At 43.6% G+C, this 22,558-nt stretch overlaps 1 protein-coding gene across 14 annotated transcripts in view; it reads left to right on the top strand.

The window, feature by feature from the left end:
- Window positions 1–21,126, top strand: part of LOC100698058 (unconventional myosin-IXa) — a 146,213-nt gene extending 125,087 nt beyond the window's left edge. For 4 of the 14 annotated variants that reach the window (XM_019361841.2, XM_019361840.2, XM_019361834.2 and 1 more), the window contains 23 exons: window positions 82–231; window positions 1,565–1,866; window positions 2,314–3,507; window positions 4,168–4,252; window positions 4,451–4,651; window positions 6,639–6,736; window positions 6,827–6,930; window positions 7,811–8,034; window positions 8,262–8,378; window positions 8,512–8,700; window positions 8,862–8,909; window positions 9,101–9,212; window positions 10,681–10,742; window positions 11,188–11,380; window positions 11,800–11,928; window positions 12,042–12,147; window positions 12,376–12,507; window positions 12,787–12,910; window positions 14,446–14,499; window positions 16,469–16,489; window positions 16,783–16,991; window positions 17,265–17,407; window positions 18,284–21,126. In XM_019361841.2, the coding sequence (XP_019217386.1) occupies window positions 82–231; window positions 1,565–1,866; window positions 2,314–3,507; window positions 4,168–4,252; window positions 4,451–4,651; window positions 6,639–6,736; window positions 6,827–6,930; window positions 7,811–8,034; window positions 8,262–8,378; window positions 8,512–8,700; window positions 8,862–8,909; window positions 9,101–9,212; window positions 10,681–10,742; window positions 11,188–11,380; window positions 11,800–11,928; window positions 12,042–12,147; window positions 12,376–12,507; window positions 12,787–12,910; window positions 14,446–14,499; window positions 16,469–16,489; window positions 16,783–16,991; window positions 17,265–17,407; window positions 18,284–18,669 (4,383 nt within the window). In that variant the 3' untranslated portion in view covers window positions 18,670–21,126. The remainder of the gene's footprint in view (window positions 1–81; window positions 232–1,564; window positions 1,867–2,313; window positions 3,508–4,167; window positions 4,253–4,450; window positions 4,652–6,638; window positions 6,737–6,826; window positions 6,931–7,810; window positions 8,035–8,261; window positions 8,379–8,511; window positions 8,701–8,861; window positions 8,910–9,100; window positions 9,213–10,680; window positions 10,743–11,187; window positions 11,381–11,799; window positions 11,929–12,041; window positions 12,148–12,375; window positions 12,508–12,786; window positions 12,911–14,445; window positions 14,500–16,468; window positions 16,490–16,782; window positions 16,992–17,264; window positions 17,408–18,283) is intronic. The other 10 variants (XM_019361845.2, XM_019361838.2, XM_019361846.2 and 7 more) reach the window with 8 other exon arrangements.
- Window positions 21,127–22,558: the final 1,432 nt, after the last annotated feature.

The following is a 22,558-nucleotide window of genomic DNA, read 5'->3' as shown; positions in this document are numbered from 1 at the left end:
TCTCTCTCTATATTTTTTTAAAATGTCCCATGCAGTGGACTTGAGCAACTTCACTTAACCTAACGTTTCTGTACGATGCAGGTGTTCCTGCGCGAGGCCGAGCGCCAGCGTCTTCAGACCCTCCTGCACCAGGAGGTCCTGCGGAGAATCGTTATGCTGCAGCGCCGCTTCAGGGCAGTTCTGGAGAGGAAGCACTTTGTCAACATGAGACGAGCTGCGTGCACCATTCAGGTGAGACGCTGTGATGGGATGGGCCTAAGAAGTGGTCCAATTCTATAGCTTTGTTCCTCTGTTCTCCTTATTGCTCGAAGGGCATCACTAATCCCTCTCAGAGCACTTTAGGAGGAGCTTCCATTAAGGCTCCTCAGTCTGGGACTGTTTAAGCATTAAGTGATTAATAGCTGTGCAACTCTTTATATTTAAGTGTCATGGTTCTTAAAAAATAGTCTCTCCCTTTGAGATGATAAGCACTTGTGTCCTCACAGGAGAGCTCTGACCTTTAATGATGCTGCGTTGGGATATAAAGTATGATATTTGTCTTCTTGGTCTTTAACTAGCAAAGTCTCTAACACAAAATCCATGTTAATGCGATTGCATCCATATATCAGATAATGCTCCAGTGGATGTCATGTGTCATGTGTCCTGGGTCAGGCACCGCCTTTGCCTGAGTGTATTCAGCTTTCATTTGTCTTGTTATAAATCCGGAGCAGTGTGTTTTCATCTAAAAGGACAAAGTCACTTGCTATTTAGCTTACTTTGGTGAGCAAGATCGATCTAGTGGAAGCAAAAGCCATGAAAGCTTTTGATAGGTTTTTGGTGATTTGGTGCTATATGAATAAAATTGAATGAAATTAAGTATAAAGCTACGGCATTAAAGGATGACTGAATTTGTTACATTTTTAATGAGTTATAAGAAAGAAAGAACAAGTGTGCTACAGAGTAAATACTGTGGAAAAAACGATGCAGCACTAAGTGGTAGAGAGAGGATGAAAGACAACAAATTCGCGTCTTCTGTTTTTTCTGGAAGAGTCCTTGGAGAGAAGCTGTCCAAATGCTCATCAGACTGAAAGAAAACACACCAGGTCATTCCAGAGCAGGATCCATTCACGCACAGATAACTTTTACGAGAGAATATCAGAGCATCGAGATATAAACTGTCACATATGGGATTTTTATTCTGTCCCTGTTGGTTGCATTTCTGCATGGGCCTTCCAAGATTACAGTTCAAGTTTTGGAGTTGGGCTTAATCAAAATAACGCGAGGTGTCCTCTGCTTTTCTGAATTTTCTGAATCAAACATTCCTGCGGTGTCAGTCATACTGCATCATATTGCTTTGACATGCTGAATGAATAACAGGCGTCAAATTTCATACATCTCCTCCCTAATCTGTGTCAGTATAGCCTCACAGAAATGCACATATTTTTAGGTGGTCCCAAAGGGGGATAAACATCTTTTTCTTTTAAAAAAAATATTCAAAGCTTAGCTCAACATATTCAAGGATCCCCAGCCTGACTTTTTTTCCTTACATCTGTTTTGTCTCACCGTGCTTTTCTTTCTCTTTCAGCGATGGTGGCGTTTCTGCCTCTTCAGGCAGTCCACCATTGACCTGAGCGTTGAGGAGGGAGCGGCGGTGTGTCTGCAGGCGGCTTGGAGGGGTTACAGAGAGAGGAGGAAGTTCCTGTACTGGCGCGATTCAGCGATCGTCATACAGAGGAGCTGGAAAAACTGCTGCCATCGGAGGGCTCTGGCAGCTACTACAATTCAGACAGCCTGGAAAGGATCCAGGGAGAGGAGGCGTTACCACAGAACGCACGCAGCGGTGATACAGTTACAGGCGAGGAGCAGAGGATACCTCGCTCGACTCAGGTGAGTGAAGGAGTTGAGCTTGTAGGTAGTTTGAATCAACTGATTAGTGTCTTTTAAATACAGCGTGTTTGTTTGTATGGTGGGGCTGATGCACTGACGCATTAACATTGTTGCATTTAAACAAAATGCAGCCAATGAGATTTACACAGGACTTCTAACCAGAGCTAATTTGGAGACCTTATTGCTGGTTTAAAAAAACAAAACAGTGTTGAACTCGAACACACTTCAAACAGGAGTCCACAATCCAAAGGGACACCTGCTCTATCTGTCTTATATCTGTATGCACATCACAGTTGCATCTGCTGCCACCAAGTGGTGTTTTATGTGATAATGTGTAGAAACCTAAAACACTGTGGCACAGTGTTTAGTTTTCAGCACAGGAAGTAAAATCATGGTGGTGCCTATGTGGATAATAGGCTTCTGTTTTCTCACTATTACTGTCTCCAGGTTTAGAGACTTCAAGGAGCAGCACGAGAGACTTGGTGAACAAACAAGTCTGTCAGCAACGATGGAGGCAGAAAGAAGAGAGCCTGTCTCATCCGGACTGGAGAGTTATGGCCAGGACATCTCTGCAGAGCTCTCCGAAGACTCTAAGTCTGTTTCAGAGATGGAAAAAGAAGACGACTTGGAGCGAAGCAGGAGCACAGACGAGAGCAGCCATAAGAACCGGTCGAAACGAGAGAGCAGACGAATGAGAGAGCTGGAGCAGGCGCAGTTCAGCTTGGAGCTTCTCAAAGTCCGAAGTACCAGCGTCGGGGGTTCGCTGCCAGAAGACCTGGTCCCAAACAGCAGCAGCAGCTCTCAACAGGATGAGCCTCACAGACATTCACCCCAAGGGTCCCCGGCTAGTCATGGAAGTTTTGAAGTTCTCAGTGTGGAAGACATGGAAACTGAAGGCTCTGGAGGATATAGTTCTCAGCTCAGTGTACTTCAGGAACAGCCCCAGACGCTGGATATTCAACTTCAGCAGGGGCTGAGAGATTCCAACTATAATGAAAAGCCTGTGACTGAGTTGCCAAACAAAGTTGAGGCCCCGAGGGCAACTTTTTATATTGCTTCTGACCAAAGTCCAGCTCATGAACCAAAATCTGAAAGCCCCAGCAAATCTTACAGAGAAAGAAGGGAGTCCACGTCTCGAAGGCCTGTAGTGGTGTTGATCAGTATGCAGAAAGAGAGTCCTTTGGAAGAGGGAGAGCTGCTGGCAGCCCAAACTCTAGAAAGAGCTTCTCAAACAGGAGCACCCGATGCCCAAATGACCCCTATTGCAGGCCTTGAGATAGCATCAGACAGGGAGCAGCCTCACGGCGTTTCCACCCAAGCCAAGAGAGATGTATTTGGGGTCGATAAGTCTTCAAAGGCTCCCTTCACTCGTGGAGAGAGTCAGGAAGGTCCGGGGATTTGTTCCGCAGAGATGGACATCAAAATAGCCCTGAAGCCCACATCCAGCGTTCCTGCCGTACTCCCCACTCAGCAGGAGAGGAAGATGACCAGGTCAGCAAAGGAAGCCCCCAGCCCGGTCCTGGACACCAAACCTCCAAAGGCCCAGAAGAAGAGCTCCGCCCAGACTGTGATTGTGAACATGGTGGAGAAACCCTCTAGTACTGTGTTCTCCCCACCCAGGCGCAAGCTGCCGTTCTCCAAGTAAGTAAACTGTGCTTTCGTGTTTGTGTAGCAGGGCCGAGGCGTATATTTGCCTCTCCAGAGTACACTGAAGCTATTTAAATGGAACGCCATGAACACACCTGCAGTGCCTCTTCTGTTTCGATTTAATGGAAGAAAACTCCTCAAAGCAAACTGTTTACCTCGTGGTCTATTCCATGGAGGGTGTGGAGGGGTCTATATCTGCTGGAAGGGAGAATCTTTTGGAGTTAGCCAGGACAAGCAGGAGGCGTGCAGAGTGAATAGTTCCAGTGGATATTTGCACAGTTGTGTTAAGCTAGGTCTTCATATGGTGTCAGTAGAACAACCTGGGCCAGATAGGTGCACAGTTTCATGCCTGGAGCTGGTGAACATAACCCTTAAATATTGTGATGGCCATGAAAATGGCCACTTTGGCCAAAAGGCTAAATTCTTAAAGAAGATGCCAAAAAGTCAACTCACTTAATCCGAGTCATTTTATTTTGAAAGTGCAACAGGAACAGCTGAGAGCCTGCAGTGCCGTTTAAAGGCTAATGATTCATTTCCCCAAATCTGTATCACCAGTTTTCCTTCATTACAAAAAAAAGTCGACTTCATTAGCGCTTTTTAAAGAGACCAGGTAACTCAAAGTAGAACCTTTTAAACTGTGGTGATTTGGTGCAGGTCCGATAAGGATTTGGTGAACCAGGAACGATCTCTCGCCATGTTCAGAGATGATTCCAAGTCTGCTGGATCCAGAAGCAGAGAGGTAGGAGCTTCCACGCTTCACTTTAATTTCATTTGCACATCGTAATTATTGTTATCCTTACTCATTCAGTTGAGACTCAAGATTTAGATTTTTATTTACTTTGAGTCAAGTTTAAGACACAAAACAAGTAAATACAAGCACGCCAACAAACACACACATACACACAGCTGATATATTCTTATGGTTGCCTGGAAGCAGGTGGGCCGCCCCGGCCCCAAAAAGAAAGCCCGAATGTCCCGGACGCGCTCCGACTTCCTGACTCGCTGTAACTCAGAGGGGGCGACCCAGTCGGATGACGACGATGAATACTACATCCCCGCCCACTCCTGCACGCTGCCCCCCTCCCTGTCTCCCCCACACTCCCACCCCGACGCTGACTGTCACAGTGACTCCGAGATGGTAAAATACCGGGTCTGCGGCGGTCACCTGACCTCCGTGCGAGTAACCTGTCCACTTCGGTCCCCCTCTCTACCTTCTTCTCATGTGCATCTGGCCACACGACAGGGGGACGAGCCTTTTAACACTGCTAACCCCACTTTCAGTTTTTCAACGCTGTCGGACCAAACTCATGTTTCTCTGCTAATTATGGCAGCGCTGTTTGTTTTTTTTCCTCAGCGCTGATAAAGGTCACTTGGTGCCGTGAATGGCCTTGCACACTGCTTTGGTGGCTGCTAGTTTGAAACTAAGTCCAAGCTTCTAGACCACACTACCTTTTTTCCCTTCGCTCTCTCAGCTAGTTTAATTCAGTTCATATGTGCTTTGCAAAAATTTCATCATCCTTAAATTATTCAGACAGGTTCTAAATGCAACAGGGTGACTTCACTTGTATTGTTTCATTAGATACAAAATTTACAGATTTACAGAGTGAAGTGGAAAGTCATCAAGTTTTGAAAGCTCATAATTATTCTTAACCTGGACCTATTATGCTTTCCTATATTTCCTGGGATATATACTCATTGGTCATTAGTTACCTTGCCTTCTAAACTACCCTGGAGATTTTGATCCAAATTGACATGATAGTGTCACGCATAAATGTGCCGCATATTCATGATGCTAATATGCCGTCGTTCCACATTCCAGATGCGCTCCGTTGGATTGAGATCTGGTGACTGTGGAAGTCCTTTGAGTTCAGTGAATTCACTGTGATGTTAAAGAAAGGATTTCTGCTTTGTGACATGACGGGTGATGGAAGCACACTGTGGTTTTAACAAGCAGTTATTTGAGTCGGTGTGTAGCTCCAGCCCTGAATATGTAATGAAACATCGAAGGAAGCTCATATTAAACATGGCCACAGATCAAGTAATCCCTGCAAGCCTAAAGCCTGAGCTTCAGGCTGCTCTAAACCCTTCAACCCTTCATATCATTTCTAATATGGTCATCTCAGCACAGAAGCCACACCCACCTGCCATTTAAACCTTTTGTCTGCGAGGGTCAGCCAATCAGAAGAGAGACGTGTAGGTCTTAAAGGGAGCGGAACTAAAACAGACAAAGGTTGAACTAATGACCTACAGCAAGGCCCCTATATAAGATAAATAAAGATTATTATGAACCGTGTGTCATGCAAAACTAGTCTAATAGAGGGCAAGACTACAGAATGGAGCTTGGCTAGGGAAAACGGTATGTGTAACAGTGTGGAGCTAAAACTGAGCATAACAGGTTCACAATAATAAAAGATGTCAAAAACAGCTCAGTGGTATCTGTGAATGAAAATTCAACATGATAGGTGAAGCCTAGGCTATCTAAGCCTCAGCTTACCTACCTGTGGTTGTCCCCCTCACTATGTTAAATTACAAATCCTCTCAGACCAAACTGCTCACAGTTTTGCATCTGTCATGAAGGAAAAATAAAATGCTAAAACTCAGAATGAGTTTATTTAGATATTATTCTTTTACAGCACTGAACACAGACTGTCCCAGCGCAAACTCTTCTTTGACTCGTGGGATGTGGTCAAAGATGTTGTCCTCTCATATTCTGACCTCCCAAACCTGACCCGTCCTTGAAACAAAACATCTCGTATTGCACTGCACGGCACTGCTCCTGCATGCTGGAGTCAATAAAAGCTCGACCAGAGTAACTTCTCACTAACGATGAGATTTTCCTACACAGTCTAACACATATGACTTCTGTTTGCCTATCACACACTCTCATTATCAGGCCTGTGCATGTTTATGGTGCCGATTTTTTCAGTTTCTTCACATTAAGTTAATACGATCATTTATTTATTCGAAGAAGTATTTTAGTAGTTGTAGTTTTGGAAATAAACTCTGCTAAAACTATAAAAATCTGTAGAATTTTTAATCAAAACATGTCACAGTCGTGTCAGCTGACAGATTCTAAATGTGTTTTGTGGTCTTTCTTACTCACTGTATCTTTCTCTTCTCTCCAGTCGTCTCACAAAGACCAGAAGAAAATCCATAAGACCATGTCATCAGGGGACTTGGGCAAGATGGAGATCCTCAGGAAAACCTCCAGTCAAGATGGAAGGTAGATCTCCCTCAACTTTCTCTTGTCACATCTTACTTTTTATGCTCGATATTTAAGTTTTTATTATTTTGTTTTGTTTTGTTTTTTCAGCAGGATGAGAGGGAGGATGCGATTCTGGAGTAAAACGAAACACAGTGAGAAAAAACTGTCAAGGGAGAAGCAGGCCAGCATGAGTGAAGTTGGAGAAACACATGGTAAAAATAAAAGCCATTCAGCATGCCACATACAGCCTCTGAGCAGATTTATAAGCACGCACACGCTAGATGTGATCACAATTATCTCTGAACTGTAAATAAAAATGAAATACGTTACCTGATTAGCTCTGGACAGCCTCAGCATTGCTGCTGTTTCTAGATCGCTTTCTGGATCTTCCTCTTGCTTTGTGATTTCTTCATGGACTTTGTGGATATGCAGAGAACAGCAGGTCTAATATGAAGGATCATTGCTGGTGGTGAGAGAGCTGTGTCTCAGCAGTTCAAGAGTTTCAAAGCTTAAAGGCAGAGCAACCAGGAGCACACTCGTTTTTAATCGGTTACAATCACAATAACAAAAGTCACCTCAAGGTGCTTTCTGTCGTAAGATAAAGACCCAACAATAATACAGAGAAAACCCCAACAATCAGATGGCACTGTGAGCAAGCACTTGGCGACAGTGGGGAGGAAAAACTTCCTTTTAACAGGAAGAAACCTCTGGCTGAACCAGGCTCGGGGAGGGGCGGTCATCTGCCATCTGATGAGAGAAGACTGCAGAGAGAGATGGGCCTCTGGCACAGATCACCAGGCACAAGTGCAACGAGACTGAACAGGACCGATCTATAAATAGCAGCTGTGTTAAATGTTGAAAAAGTCGCACCTGTGCAGTACACACAAATACAAGTGAATAAAAACAGGATCAGAGCTGCAAGCATGAATTTGTTCTGGCAGTAAATTTTAGACATGATGTAATGAATCTGTGAAGAGTAGAATTGCACAGTATAGCATAAAGAATAGTGGTTTTTAATGGAAACCAAAACAAAAATATCCTGTATTTTATTCCTAGACGAACTAAGCCTAAACCTTTGGTGTCTTTGTGTAGCAGAAGTCCCGTCTCCTCCTCACAGTCCAGATTTGGAGGCGGCTTCATCTCGGGGGGTCAGGGACAGTAAGGAGAACAAGGAGCCGTCTCCCAAAATGAAGAGACGTCGCAGCGTGAAGATCAGCAGCATCGCTCTGGAACCCGCCCAGTGGCAGAATGACGCGCTGCACATCCTCACCTCGGCCCACGACTATCGCAGCATGAACGACTTCCTCATGAAGAAGGTGAGAGGGCAAAGGCCGCACACGCTTCACTGACTCACACAAAGAGCAGTGTTTGTGTGTTTTCGCTGTTCATAGAGTTGTAAGGGTTACCTCGTTTAACGTTTAAATGCTCATGCAGCGTGTCGTATGTGGTTGTCTGTGTAAATTAAACATCAAACAGAATTACCCCAAAATCCGATTCACACATTGATCCATATAGATTATTTTGGTGTGCTTCGCTCCCTCAGATTGCCGATCTTGATTCTGAAGATGGTAAAAAGGACACCATGGTGGATGTTGTTTTTAAGAAAGCGCTGAAGGAATTCAGGATCAACATCTTCAACTCGTACTCCACCGCCCTCGCTGTGAGTCTGAAACTCTGTTTTTCTCTTTCGTTGCTATCACACGACCAGGAAGATTTTAAAAACAGAGATGCTGCCACTTAAACTGGATTTACATTTTTTTGTGTCCTTTCCTTTCTTTTTTCCTCACCACCAGATGGATGACGGTAAAAGCATCCGTTACAAGGATCTGTACGCATTGTTTGAGCACATCCTGGAGAAGACGATGCGCATGGAGCAGAGAGACTGGAGTGAGTCACCCGTGAAGGTGTGGGTGAACACATTCAAGGTGTTCCTGGATGAATTCATGACGGAGTATAAGCCCATGGAAGGAACCATCGGCAGGGTAAGACCAGTAACATCTGGATGGATTCATTAAATGATAACAGAGAAATTCTTTCATAGGATATAACATCATAAAATTGCTTTAAAGGTAATGCTTAATCTTAAGGCATTACTGGTAAGAAGTACAGAGAAAACTAATTTTGTCATTTTTGCTTTTTTCAGGCTCCAAAACGAGAACGCAAGAAGTCAAGGAAGAAGGAAACTGATATTGTGAGTTTGGTAGTTTGAAAGAAAGAAAAACTTTCATACCATCAATCATAAAAAGCAGATATTGCCACCAGTTCTGCAAAGATTTAAAACAAGGCTTCACAAACCTGTGCGGTAGATACAGTCATCTTTTATATGCAGTCTGTGCTTCATATGTCGACTGAGCTGACTGGCAGGTCTGCTGCCCCCTACAGGTGGAGGAACACAACGGCCACATTTTCAAGTCCACTCAGTACAGCATCCCCACCTACTGCGAGTACTGCTCCTCCCTCATATGGATGATGGATCGAGCCTGTGTCTGCAAACGTAAGCACTACACAAAGAACACATCTGTCCAAAACACACATTTAGGAACTGAAGTGGTAAAGTCAAAGCTCCAGTTTACCCTGCCCAGGAAAGGTCACCAGGATCTGACCGCGGAGACAGGCCTGGGGTAGGGACTCGAGAGCGAGCCTCTGTGGCTCAGCTAAGCTTAGTTCAAAAAAGCTCCTTAGGTCCGCCCTCATGTGGAGGGCACAGGAGGTGCTGTAAGATTTTAGTTCCAGCTTCCAAAAGTGCTTTGTGGTTGTCATTGGGGAAAAAAGATTAACTAACCAGACAACCTACAGCATGGTGGGGGTACAGTGTTTTAGCTTCCAAAAAGAAAAATGAAGACCAGACTACGAACACAACACTGAACAAAATATTGAAGGAAGTGTTGCCGTGTGTCAGTGCCACATCATACTTATTAGAGCCTTATGTTTATTAGAGCAATGTCACAAAGTGTGGCTCACAAGATTGTTGAATTCTCAGTTTGTTAGGTGGCTTTGAGGACATAAAACATCACATCTAAATTATCTACAGTCCATCCACCCATATACACATCCATCCACCTTTTTTGTGATTCTTATCTGGGTAAAGGTTGCAGGAGCATCAGTCAAAACAGAGGTACCCAGCCCTCCTTCCACCTATCCACCTTCTCCAGCTCTTCTCAGGGAATGCTAAGACGTACTTGAGCTGGCCGAGCTGGCCAAGAGACATAACCTCTCCAGCATGTCCTGTGTCTACCCTGATTGTCCTCCCAGTGCGCAGGAGTCATCCTTATCAGACACCCAACAGTGCTAACCACTGCACAATGTTTCTGGTCTTAAAGTGAAATATAAACAGGTGCAGCAGGCACTTTTGTCTTTAAAACTACAGGGATAAGAGCTACGTGCATAACGTCTGTTAATCTTAATGCAAAATCATAGTGAGGTGACACTTTTTCAGCACTGTTGCTTTAGTTTTTCTGTCAGTAACCGTCAGCTGTCTGCTGGTCAGTCTAAAATCAAGCGTTAAGCTGTCTGCCCAGGATCTCTCTCTCTCACACACACACACACACACACACACACACACATATATATATATAAATACACACCAGCAGCAGATCCTAATGTTCTCCTAACTCACTTACCACACCACTCACACTCAAAACTGTGTAGTTTTTCTTTCCACTCACATGGCAGTCCTTACACACACACACATACACATAAAACTAACACACTTTCCCTGCGTGCCTGAGTGTCTGCAAAATTCAATTAAACCTCCCTCTCCTTTCATGAGTCCGTCTTCGATCTAGTTACAGAGCTCCATCCGCACTCTCTGAGAGCAGACATCCCATCCCAGCTCCCTGCCGCCTCCACACTTGCCCTAGCCTTTGAGGTGGTAAATGTCTGCAGCACCGACTGCCGCTGTCGTGACTGTGAGGAGTTTGTAGAAATGCCTCCCGTCTGATTGTCGTTTGTTTTGTCTACAGTGTGTCGCTACGCCTGCCACAGGAAGTGCTGTTCCAAAATGACCACGAAGTGCAGCAAGAAGGTAGGTGGAGTTCCTTTTTTTTATGTGACACTTGTTTTAAGATGACATGGGTTCTCTCTGGCTTTCAAAATATGTAGCCAACAATGGAAATCACAGCACAGTATAATCATTAGCTAAAATAATCACCTTTTGCCCTTTTGGTTTATTTTGTGGTTTGATGTCGTCTGAATGTGTTACAGTGTGACTAGTTTGTATCAAGTTTTTCTCCATTAATCCTACAGAAAGAATTTTAGCCCTTAAAGAAAGGAATTCATAATAAATAAAAAGTCCCGTGCGTCATCAGTACACACAGATGTTTACCAGCTTTAGGTAGATATTACTGTATAATGCAGATAACTATGGGAGTTTAGGTCATCCTTCATCATCGAGCTGTAACTGTCACTGGTCTGTGCAGCCTGCCAGTGGTTCAGTTTAATGTGTGGCATTATTTACGTTTGCAAACAAGTACGACCCGGAGCTGTCGTCACGGCAGTTCGGCGTGGAGTTGTCGCGTCTGACCAGCGAGGAGCGCACCGTACCCCAGCTGGTGGAGAAGCTCATCAACTACATCGAGATGCACGGCCTCTACACAGAGGGCATCTACAGGAAGTCGGGATCCACCAATAAGATCAAAGAACTCCGACAGGGGCTGGACACGGGTGAGGCTGACTCAGAGATCAATGAAACACATATTCCAAATATTACAGGATTTCTGCCGGGGCATTTAAAAGTGTGAAACAAGTCTGAAAGTAAAATTGAGAAAATAAAGATCCTAAAAAGTACGTGTCGCCATCCTAATGAGCTGGTTTTATGGGTGAAAATGTGTACTGTCATAAAAATGTGGTTTAGTTGGTGACTAATTATCACTAATTACAAAGAACAGCTGAGACAGATGGCAATGTTATGGAAAAAAAGGAAATTTTAATGAGGACAAAAAGCTAAAATAAAACTTTAATCCTGCCAGTTTTCGTGGCCGTTTATTAAATGATTTTTAAACCACATGTATGAACTACTGCATCATTTGGACCAAAGATCGAAAGGAAACTGTGTTAACTTGTCTGAAATTATACTCTTTCAGATGTCAACAGCGTGAATCTGGATGACTACAATATCCACGTCATTGCCAGTGTGCTCAAACAGTGGCTCCGTGACCTGCCGAGCCCTCTCATGACCTTTGAACTCTACGAGGAGTTCCTGAGAGCCATGGGTAAACTCATGCTTATGCCCTTTACCGTCTGTTTGCTGTTTTTCAGTCCAGGACCGAGTTAGCTTGAGAAAATGCGTTTGCCTGAACTCTGTGGTGTTTTTCTGCCTTTTCAGGTCAGCCAGACAAGCGGGAGGTGATCCACGGAGTGTATTCGGTGATCGACCAGCTCAGCAGGACACACCTCAGCACACTGGAGCGCCTCATCTTCCATCTGGTCAGGTGAGTGATGATTTGAATCAATATGAGCAGTGTAGCCTCAGGCAAACAGCTTGTGCCTGAAAAAAAGGGTTTTATAAGAAGATCTGAATCATGTTTTTGAGCATCAGGTCGAAGCTGCAGAGGTTTCAGGGTCTCTCTTAGTATTTTCACTGGTTGTCAGACACACTGGATTAGAGCTGTGTTCAGCGGGAATGGTGCATCAGGATTAAAAGTATTCTGCTGTTACAGGATTGCCCTGCAGGAGGAGACAAACAGGATGTCAGCCAACGCCCTCGCCATCGTGTTTGCTCCCTGCATCCTTCGCTGCCCCGACAGCATTGACCCACTGCAGAGCGTCCAAGACATCAGCAAGACCACAGCGTATGTTCACAAACTGACCCTGCAGTTTTACAGTCAACATTATTCATTAAATACCAGAAACCTGGTATTATGCTGTAATTACAGCTTAATTACATCTAAATGTAACTGCATCTTTGGGCTGATGTCAACAGTAAAAAAACTTCAGCCTCTTACTTTTTGAAAAAGGGTTTTTCAAGAAAAACAAACATCTCCTTATCCAAATCTGTCCAAGTCTATCATAGGGTACCAGAGCGTCTCTCTTCTGTTTGCTTCCAATCTAAATGGCTCTCTGGTCCGCAGGTGTGTGGAGCTGATCATCAATGAGCAGATGAGCAAGTACAAGGCTCGTCTGAAGGACATCAGCAGTCTGGAGTTTGCAGAGAACAAAGCCAAGAGCAGGCTGACCCACATCAGGAGGTCCATGGTAAGATCAAAGTGCAGTAGGTGTTAGCATAGAGGCTGAGTTTGTCATTGAGCGAAAGTTTTTTATTTTTTATTTACTCCTTCCTCTCACTCCTCATCAAAATGGATCAGTTTTCAGCTCCACGAGCAGCTGGCATGGTTATCGCCATGGCAGGAGTTCATTCCTGTGTGTTTCTTTACATGTGTCATCAACACTTTTTGCTGTGTTTTTCTTACACATGCAAAAAGGTGACCAAAAAAGCATTTGAAGGGGGTGGACACTTGTTTGAATCATTCATCTGTGAATGATTCTGCTGTAATAATACCTCACAGGAGTTTAATTTTTCACGTCAAAGGTCTCTTTGGGACACATAAGATCATTTATACCAGGGAAACAATAACCTCAGAAGAAAAGTGTAAAGTTTTCAAAAGCACCCTAGTGGACTGAAGTACCTTCCAACTGCATAGTTTTAGTAAATGGTAATGATGCAGCCACTATTCATCCAAGTAATCAGCAAGAAACTGAGATAACCTTTATACCTTTATTAGTCCCACAAGGGGAAATGTCATAAGGCCTGTCCTCATAAGGCTGCCGACCTATTGCACGCAATGGCGGCGCCATAAGAGGTTCATTAAGGCAACAAAAGCTACAAAAGATTCAAAATTGGAGAAATTGAAAATTTCAGCAGGAAGCAGCTCATGCCTAAATACAGTATGTAACATTATACAGCATACCTTCTATTACATGATTTCACCCAGGAATGAAATTATTGTACTCCCTAAGGAGCATCCTGCTGTGTAATCTGTCTTTCTGGAAAGCATTATTCGGGAAGATGAGCTAACTTTTGCTTCACAGGACAACCAAATTCCTCCAGCATCCATATGTATCCACACTTTCCAATAAGAGTGTTTTTTAATGATTTGCAGGTCTAAAGCTATCTCGCCTGGATATTTTCTTATAGGTAGAGCATGTGTAAAGTGCCACACATCCATGGTTGTTGTTTTCTGGGCCAGATCTGGTCAGCCAGTAACAGCAGACCCTAGTTCCCAACTTCCCACAGCAGACCCTCGTTGGGCTTTTACATAGTTTTTACTCTCATAAAACCGCAATGCACCAAGGACAAAAAACAAAAGCAAAGACACATTAACTGGTGAGAGAAACAGAAACAGAAATGTCTGAGTTTCATCTTTGTTGAAAAGTGAAAGGTGAAAAGTCGTCTTTTGAGGCTGTTACAAAGACTTGAATTCAGCCTAGTATGAATCATGAATTCATGTTTTCCCACTGAGGAATTTCCTGTTGATTGTTTAACTTTTCAAACAAATCTCACCATTGTTCAGTTGCCTATCAATTCCTCCCTCGGCGTCTTTTTACACTGGGTATTTTCTGGTTGGGAAGATTTCTTCAGATCTTTCACTTTCTAACCAACTGTAGCTCAGTTTAATCTGGAAACCTCTTTGACCTGTAAAATAACCAGATCCATACTAAAATGATAACCTTCACCACTCCTTAATCCTAACCTGTCCTTCCTCCTTTCCTCCCCCACACCCTCCTTTCAGAAACCCGTACTAATTGCCGTTAGGTTTATGAGCATTACCCGCACTACCACCCCGGTATGTATGCCCCTCCCACACCATGTACCCGCCCACCACCAGTCCTGTCCTGTCCATCAGTCTCTTAATTCCGTCCACTCATGCTGTCTGTAACACCACTCATCTCGTATACCTGTAAGCTACTTCTATGTCAGGTGTCTGACTCTTTGTTTGTGTTGCTGTTTTGTTGTCAGTGGGTTGGCTAACATGCAGCGCAGCAAATCATACAACACCAGAAGTCTTTCAGCTTGCATTGTTTTATAGTTTAATATAGCAACGTGGCCTCTGGCAGCCAGGTCGGGTGTTTGTATTAAATAATTAACATTGCTGGTAATCATTTTCTTAAAGTCTCAGTTGTAATTTGAAATAATGTATGCAATGTAATGTATGTCTTCTGTTTAGCAACTGATTATTGATTATATTGGTGATAATCAGAAGTATAGGAAGGTGAAGAGGGTCTGTAAGCACAACTGTACTCAAATAAAAACATTCGCTCGTTTTATTTATTGTATTATTAAGTTTAATATTAGCTTGATATCAGTTATTGCTTCAATTATTTTTAAATATACTGGTTCATCATTAGCAGTATATAAAAAGAGGTCGACTTCAACATCATAAAACTGTATAAAAGAGATGGATGTAGCCATTGATGAACTATTTTAAATCTGGATTTTTTTCTATTGGCCAGCAGGGGGCAGCTCGTCTGGTTGCCATAAGAAATCAGACTGTAGAAGTCAATGGGGAAAAACGACCTTTTTGCTACAGTCATTTATGACCTCAGTAAACATTTTCTTCATACACTTCATAAAGCCTGGGGTTCATCTTAGACTACAAGAGATGGCAAAGCAGTTTGTGCTTTAGCTAATGGCTAAATGTTCACAGCAGTTCACAGCTACATGAGCATACGGTGTCCTTAGTTTCTCAGTCTCTGGTTTCAAAAAACCTCGACAACAGCAGACGATATGTTCAAATTGACGCTTTAAATCATTGGCTGCTACAGTCTAAACTTGACTTTACAGTCAAGCAGAAGTTGAACAACTGACCTAAAGTCAATTATGCCAGCGGTCCCCAATCCCCGGGCCTCGGACCGGTACCGGTCTGTGAGTCGTTTGGTACTGGGCCGCGAGAGTTGAGGCTCAGGTGCGAAATGTATGGTTTTCGAGGTTCTTATCGGTTTTCAGCGTTATTTTGTTATCGTTTTTATTGTTAACTCGGTTTTCCTGGGTCTTTTCACATGTGTTATGAATAAATCTTCTTTTTTTCGCTACCAGTACTAGTTTTATTTTGTTGTACTTATCCGCGAGACCTTAAAGGCCGGTCCGTGAAAATATTGTCGGGCATAAACCGGTCCGTGGCGCAAAAAAGGTTGGGGACCGCTGAATTATGCCACAGCATTTTAAACACAAAACAGTGTTTATGTGCAGTGTAGTTTTGAAGCTGAGCTACATAGCCTCTCCAAACATTGTTGTTTGTATAAACTATATTTATACACTACATTGTTTCTCAGATTATGTACTGTAGCTTTATTGTTTGTGTAGATTTAATTATCAATATAAACATTAATCGTGATGTTCTGTGAAGTCTGGAGGGAGGCAAAGTAAGTCATTATCTTAGCTAGTACATAGTTAGCATATATATATGATTGGTAGCTACATCCATAGGAGAAATCTTCCCCCATTAAAAGACTTTGTGCCGTGTTCACACTTAATGTTTAACATTTCCAGAAACAAACTGCACTGTAAATAAACCCTGAAAATAGAAAGCATATGCTTTCTGCTACGAAAGCGTTAAGGCTAACTTAATAACATCAGCTATTTCCGGTTAGCAGAGCTGCGCCATAGGCAGTAGTGTGTATTTCTACAGCTTCACGGCTGCCGTCACTGTTCTTTAATCACTGCTGAATGTTTCTGCTTCTCTCAGAGAAGGCAGCTTGCTAACTGTAGCGCCACTGATCGCTCTTTGCTTTCTGTTTCTGCTTTACAATGTACAGCCTAACACAGCTAAACTTAAGGTAATGCCAACCTGTGTGTGTGTGTGTGTGTGTGTGTGTGTGTGTGCGTGTGTGGATGAAGTGATTGTGTGTAACTGTTCGTAGTGATTATCACCTGACCTCATAGTCTTTCTTTTTAGCAGTGATGTGGTGAACTGTGGTCAGTCTATCTAGTCAGTATGTGGTCAGAGCATCCAACTATAACTGTAGCAGCTTAGCTGTGTGTGCTTCATCACCGTCTCTCCCTTAACACTTTGGTCACTTTGGACTTCCGCTAACACACTGTCTCTGTATGTGTGTGTGTGTACTTGCAGAGCAAAAGCCGCGTTTGGCAAAGCAGCACCCACACGACCTCACCTCCTCTCAGCCCTAGAGCGCCCTCTGGGGTTGATGGAGAAACTGCCGTAGGAGGAGGAGGAGTAGAGGATGCAGCAGAGACCGTGCTCAATGACCAGCAGCAGCTGGCGATGCAGCAGGAGGAGCGAATCCTTGCAGAGCAGATTGAGAGTCTGCAGAAAGAAAAGTATGCAGTTTCTGTGGTCATACTGTTACATTTAAGTTGTGCATTCCTGTTATACATGTTACATATTTAAAGTCATACAACAGTGCAGGTTTTAAAACCACCTAAAAACTAATGGTAACTAATGTCACCTGGAAACTCAGAGCAAACATAAAGTTTATTTTTGTTCTGTCTTGTAGCTGCCGTGTGCTGCTATGTGGATGACTTGGAGTCAGTTGCATACAATAGTAAATACCCCAAAACTTAAAATATGACCTTTAATGTGTCTGTCAACAGGGAGGAGCTGACCTATGAAATGTTGATCCTGGAGCCGCGGGCATCCGATGATGAAACTCCTGAATCTGAAGCCTCCATCGGCACTGCAGACAGCTCAGAGAATATCACCATGGATACGGAGGGAGCCACCTCTGACCCCTCTGGTGCGTGTCAGTGTTTGTGTTCATGTTTCATTCCTTGCTTACTGTGGCTAACTGCAGGTAACTGTGTAATCCAAAGATCCTATATAAATGCTGCCATCTCACACTCTCACTAAACCTTCATCATCCTTATATTCATTAAGGTAATGGCTTAATTGCTGCAGGTAAAGTCAGCTAATCATATTCTATTTATGTCTAATAAAGGCTAATCATGTGAAATTGTCTACATGAAAGTAAATTTTCCTGATTTTGTAATTAAATTAGTTGCTTTTTGTGTAATAATCTAGTAAATTACATTCAAAATAATAATCAGCAGTTCAGAATAAAAAACCATAGCATGAAGTTAGTTTGACTGACAGAGATGAGTCCACTGTCAGAGGCCGTAAGAAGATCATTTGTAACCTTGACTAAAGCTGTTTCTGTGCTGTGATGAGCTCTGAAACCTGACTGAAACGTTCAAATGAACCATTCCTCTGCAGGTGATCAGTTAGCTGGTTTACAGCTTCTCCTTCATCTACTTTAGAGATGAAAGGAAGGTTGGAGCCATAAGCTCCAACATAACTAAGCCATAACTTTTTAAGTAATGCCACCTTAAAGGTCGTTGGTACTTGGCTCATATAAAGATAGATTGGTCATATTCAATACCCTGCACACTGTATTAACAAGGCAGCACTTTTTTTTTAGTCATACCATGACGGTCTTCACTCAACATCCACCGTTCTCGCCAAATAAAATCCAATGTTCATGCACAGAAGTGTTAAAAGCTGAACGCGGCCCAGTTACACACAGGAAGACGACCTCAAAGGAGGTTGCCGCCGAATGGATGAATTTGTGGAACTCTCTCTTATCACTGCCATCTTTGTGTGTTCATCTTCACAGATCGCGGCACATTCCGATCCAGAAAGTCCGAGGCGAAGAGCAGGCGAGCTCTGCGACGCCAGCCTGACTCCCAGGATTCAGCAGACTCCACCTCCACCGTCTCCTCCTATCACCCTTCCTCCTCGCTCTCCTCCAACGCCTCTGGTTCTCCTTCCCCTCACTACAGGTTCCGTTCCGCCTCCTCCGGGCCCTTACTCACCTCCTGCAGCCTGGGGACCCCATTGGCTGAGGCAGAGGGGGGCCAAAGTACCGGGAAAACGCGCCACAGGCTCAGGCTGAGCCGCAGCTCGCCACGTGAGCCCTCGGGAAGCCATCGGAGGGAGTCGGACTTCGGCTCGGGGCCGCAGCAGCTGGTTCTGTATGGCAACAACGAGTTCATGGTTTGACCCCGAAGCTAACCATTCGCGGGAGGCTGAGTGAGAAGAGGAGGAAGACGAGTTTAGGGCAGAATGAGGCTGGTCATGGGGCAAGGTTTACGCCAAGAGTCACCTGTTGCCCCTCCTTGGTGCCCAGCCTTACCTCCTCCCTTGGTCCAGTCAAAGCAGGAAGGAGATTCTGACAGAGAGGGACAAAGACAGCAGCTGGTCACTGAAGGATGACTGACGACTAATGTGAAATCTGGAGAGAAGCAAAAAGACAAGTTGAACTGTGTTCGCTGATCCTCTGATCTGAACCGTTTGACCCCTGCTGGAGCCCCAGGGGTCAGTCAGAGGAGAGGGAGGGGTGGGGGAAGAGGAAGGGAAGGACGGGTGGCGAGACACAGGACACCACACCCACACCTGCAAAGCCAAACCTTTCAGAGCCTCGTCTTTATTTTTTAGCATGCGGGCAGATGGTGAAAGCCCCCCAAAAGAAATGTAGCCATACTGACCGAACTGGCGGACAACCAACTTGTCTGTAACCAGCACCAAGCTAAGTCTGCTTTTCTCGTTTACACAGGACACACCAGCCAAGAGGCTGCATGCTTCTCCATCACACTTTTTCTACATCAGTTTGAAGAAACTGTCTGTTACAGCTGTATGTTAATTATTATTATTATTGTTATTATTATATTAAAGAGGTGGAAAAAAAGTGTACATAAAGAGACAGTCCAGTGCTGCTGCTGGGTTGCTGGGTTGCTCATCGGTGATCAGTCTCTACGGCCTGTTTTGCAAATATAAGTATCTGAAATTCAGGTTCCACTTTTGTTTCTGTGTCGGTTCTCCTCTGTTTACTGCTGGCTTCTCTCTTTTTTAATATTACACAATGAACAGAGAGCACTTTGGTTGCACTCTTGAGTCATAAAAGAATTTGAAAAAAAAAATGAAAGAAAAAAAGCCACCAACCTGCGGTTGCAGCGCGGAGCGTCGGGTGTCACGCGAACTTGACCTGCAGTATCAAATGTCAGTCAGCCATATGTGTTTTGTTCTGTCTTTCTTTGCCCGCAGCCTTTTATTACCCCCCACCCCCCCATTTCAGAAACATCAGTGTTACTGCGTCAGAACTTGAATTTTTTCTCTTTTAATATATATTATTGCTGTATTATAGTGTACATGTTGGTATTGCTGTCAATAGTTTTTGTTCAGATGAAAGCCATCGTTTTGTTTTTTCTTTCCGATCTTTATTATTTGTTGGAGTGAGTGAACGGGTGAATGATCCCTTCCATTTTTATCAGCTCCCACTTTGTGCATGTTTAGCCTCTCCTCCGTAAATATTCTTAATGGAAGGATTGAAAAAAAAAAGAAGCTCTACATCCATCGTGTGACACTAAAACTAACTGATGTGAGATTAAAGGGTTTAGTCTGAGCTTTACTGCACCTGTGGGGAAACACTTGCACTCATCCATGCACTCAAACCGTCCACGATGTCCTCTGAGCCATGCCTGTTCTTCTTCTTCTTCACCAGTACAGTAGCTCCTCTTCTCTCCCGGCTCTGGCTGTGATAAGTAGCATTTAATCTGCCTGTTAACCTGTCAACAAAAAAACAAGTAGCAACTAACTCAAACCGTCCGTGTGTTTCTGCATATTCTTCCTCTCTTTCTTGTCTCTGTCCATAAAGTATCCAAACAGTATCCGTGTGATGTTGAGATTCTTCTCAGTAGCTAAACAGCGATCACGTCTCCGTGATAAAGCTGCGATCTCTCTTTGCTTGCCGCGTCTCTGGAGGAATTTTAAAAGCTGGAAGTCTCAGTGATGATTTAGTGTTTGTTTTTTGGTTTTTTTAGTATCACTTTGAACCATTTAGACAAGAAAAAAACTGTTTTCGGAGTTGAGCTGAAAGGGCACGGCTGATTCTGGTCAAATGTCTTTTAGCTGATATTTGATGGGATGATGTTTGTTGTGTATGTCTAAGCTGTCTATGTGGAAAAAAAAGAAGAAAAAAAGGAAAAAGTGAATGTACCTGTCACTGGAAGGCATGCTCTGCTTTCTTTGGTTGTTTTTTGGTTTGTTCTTTGGTTTTGTTCCTCTTTTATACACAGTGTATGTACTATTTATGATCATGCTTTTGGGATGTACATTGATTTAAAAAGAATCTGTTATAAAAAGGTGTTATAAAAGGATATATTATCCTGTGTACGGTTCATTATCTACTATTACTCATGGCGACATTTTAACAGGCCGTACTTGGTCACTCATTTTTTGTGCTGTAAAGCAAAAAGCAAAAAAACAAAACAAAAAAAAAAGCCTTGTGTCTGTCTGCGCCACTCTGGACACAGTTATCACAGTATGTATGTATAAGGTGCGATTTGTGTTACATTTCCTCTTTTTTTTAATGATAAAAACATGTCTATGGTTGTAAGAAGAAAAAAAAGACTTTATGAGGGAAAATCCATCTGCTTATTAAAAAAGCAAAATTGCAGCCAAGCACGAGTGAGTTGAGTCATCTTTTGAACCTGACTTCACAAACCAAAAGAAGCTCACACAATCACTTGGTCAACACCAACAAAGGATCCAACCTGAAATAAAATCACAAGAGACATTTTCTCTTGCGCAGAGCCCACCTGCAGTACCACCACCCACCACTAGTGGGAACTGTCCCACAATTTGAGAACCTAAGAGGAATGTACAAATCTTTAAAATAAACATTTGTTGTTAAGGAAGCATATTAATTCATTGAGCTAGAGGGCTTTCATCTACTCCAGATATTTATGAATTGTCATTTATGTTCTGTGACGCGTCATGAGGCTGTAGTGCAGTGTTTCCCAACCACTGTGACGCAGCACATAGGTGTTCCGTGGAAGATTATCTGGTTCCACCTGATTACTACTCTAAACCAGGGGTCCTCAATCCCAGTCCACGAGGGCCGGTGTCCCTGCATGTTTTAGATCTCACCCTGGGTCAACACAGTAGTAATATACCTGTACTTGATAAGGAAGAGGTCATCCTTATCAAGAGCATCTCAACGGTACTTCCATAGTTTTCATTACAAACAGTGTCCTTTATCTTATCATGTCAGAGGTCAACTGAAACCAGGTCCAACAGAGCCACCAAAGGTTTTTTCACCTTTTATCTTTCCATTACACTTTCTACTGACCAACCGATCCTCCAAACAGGTTTCACCTTTTGCTTACACCCCCACACCTTTATCTCTGCATCTCAGAGGCCAACTGAAACCATGGCCAACCCCAGGGGGTAATGACACCTCCTAGTGGTCTGGTCTAACCCTTATACATATAAAGACTCTTTCATCATTTGGAACATCAACAGAGTGACCTAAGGAACACAGACACCTCTAACTAAGGAGTGCAGGATGACGTCGGCATCAACCGTGACGAACAGCCAGAACATCGGCCAAGTCACATCCGATGCCCTCATCGTAAAAAGCAACGCTGCGAAAACGCTGTAGATGGGTCTAAATTTAAGTTAGAATAGCAAGGCAGTAATAGGTATGTGTATACCGTTAAATATAACAGCGGAGCAGTTGTACTTCGTGTAGACTGTGGTGAGGGAGTGTTTGGGGGGAGTCACAAGTCATGTTTGCGCTGTCTTGGACAATGTAGACATCCCAGAGATGCTGTCTGTTTCCCAGTGGAACAGTCCAACAGGCCCTGAGCTTTACAGGGCGAGGCTGATCGTTTTAACCGTAGACCTGATGACTTTATTATTCTCAGGGTATGTGATGACAGGGAAAGTCTTGTTGGTGCCAGAGGGGTTGATAACTGGAGGTTAAATCCTTACCCTCTGAGCATAGAAGAGCGCACTACATGGTTTAAGGATATGGTTTTTTTTATACAGTGGCATAAATATGGGTGTGTGTGTGTGTGTGTGTGTGTGAGTGTGTGTGCCCTCAGAAGGA

The sequence above is a fragment of the Oreochromis niloticus genome, linkage group LG7 (genome assembly GCF_001858045.2).
Source record: "Oreochromis niloticus isolate F11D_XX linkage group LG7, O_niloticus_UMD_NMBU, whole genome shotgun sequence".
Lineage (NCBI taxonomy): Eukaryota > Metazoa > Chordata > Actinopteri > Cichliformes > Cichlidae > Oreochromis > Oreochromis niloticus.
Note: the sequence above shows the minus strand (reverse complement) of the source record. Positions and strands in the feature narration are given on the sequence as shown.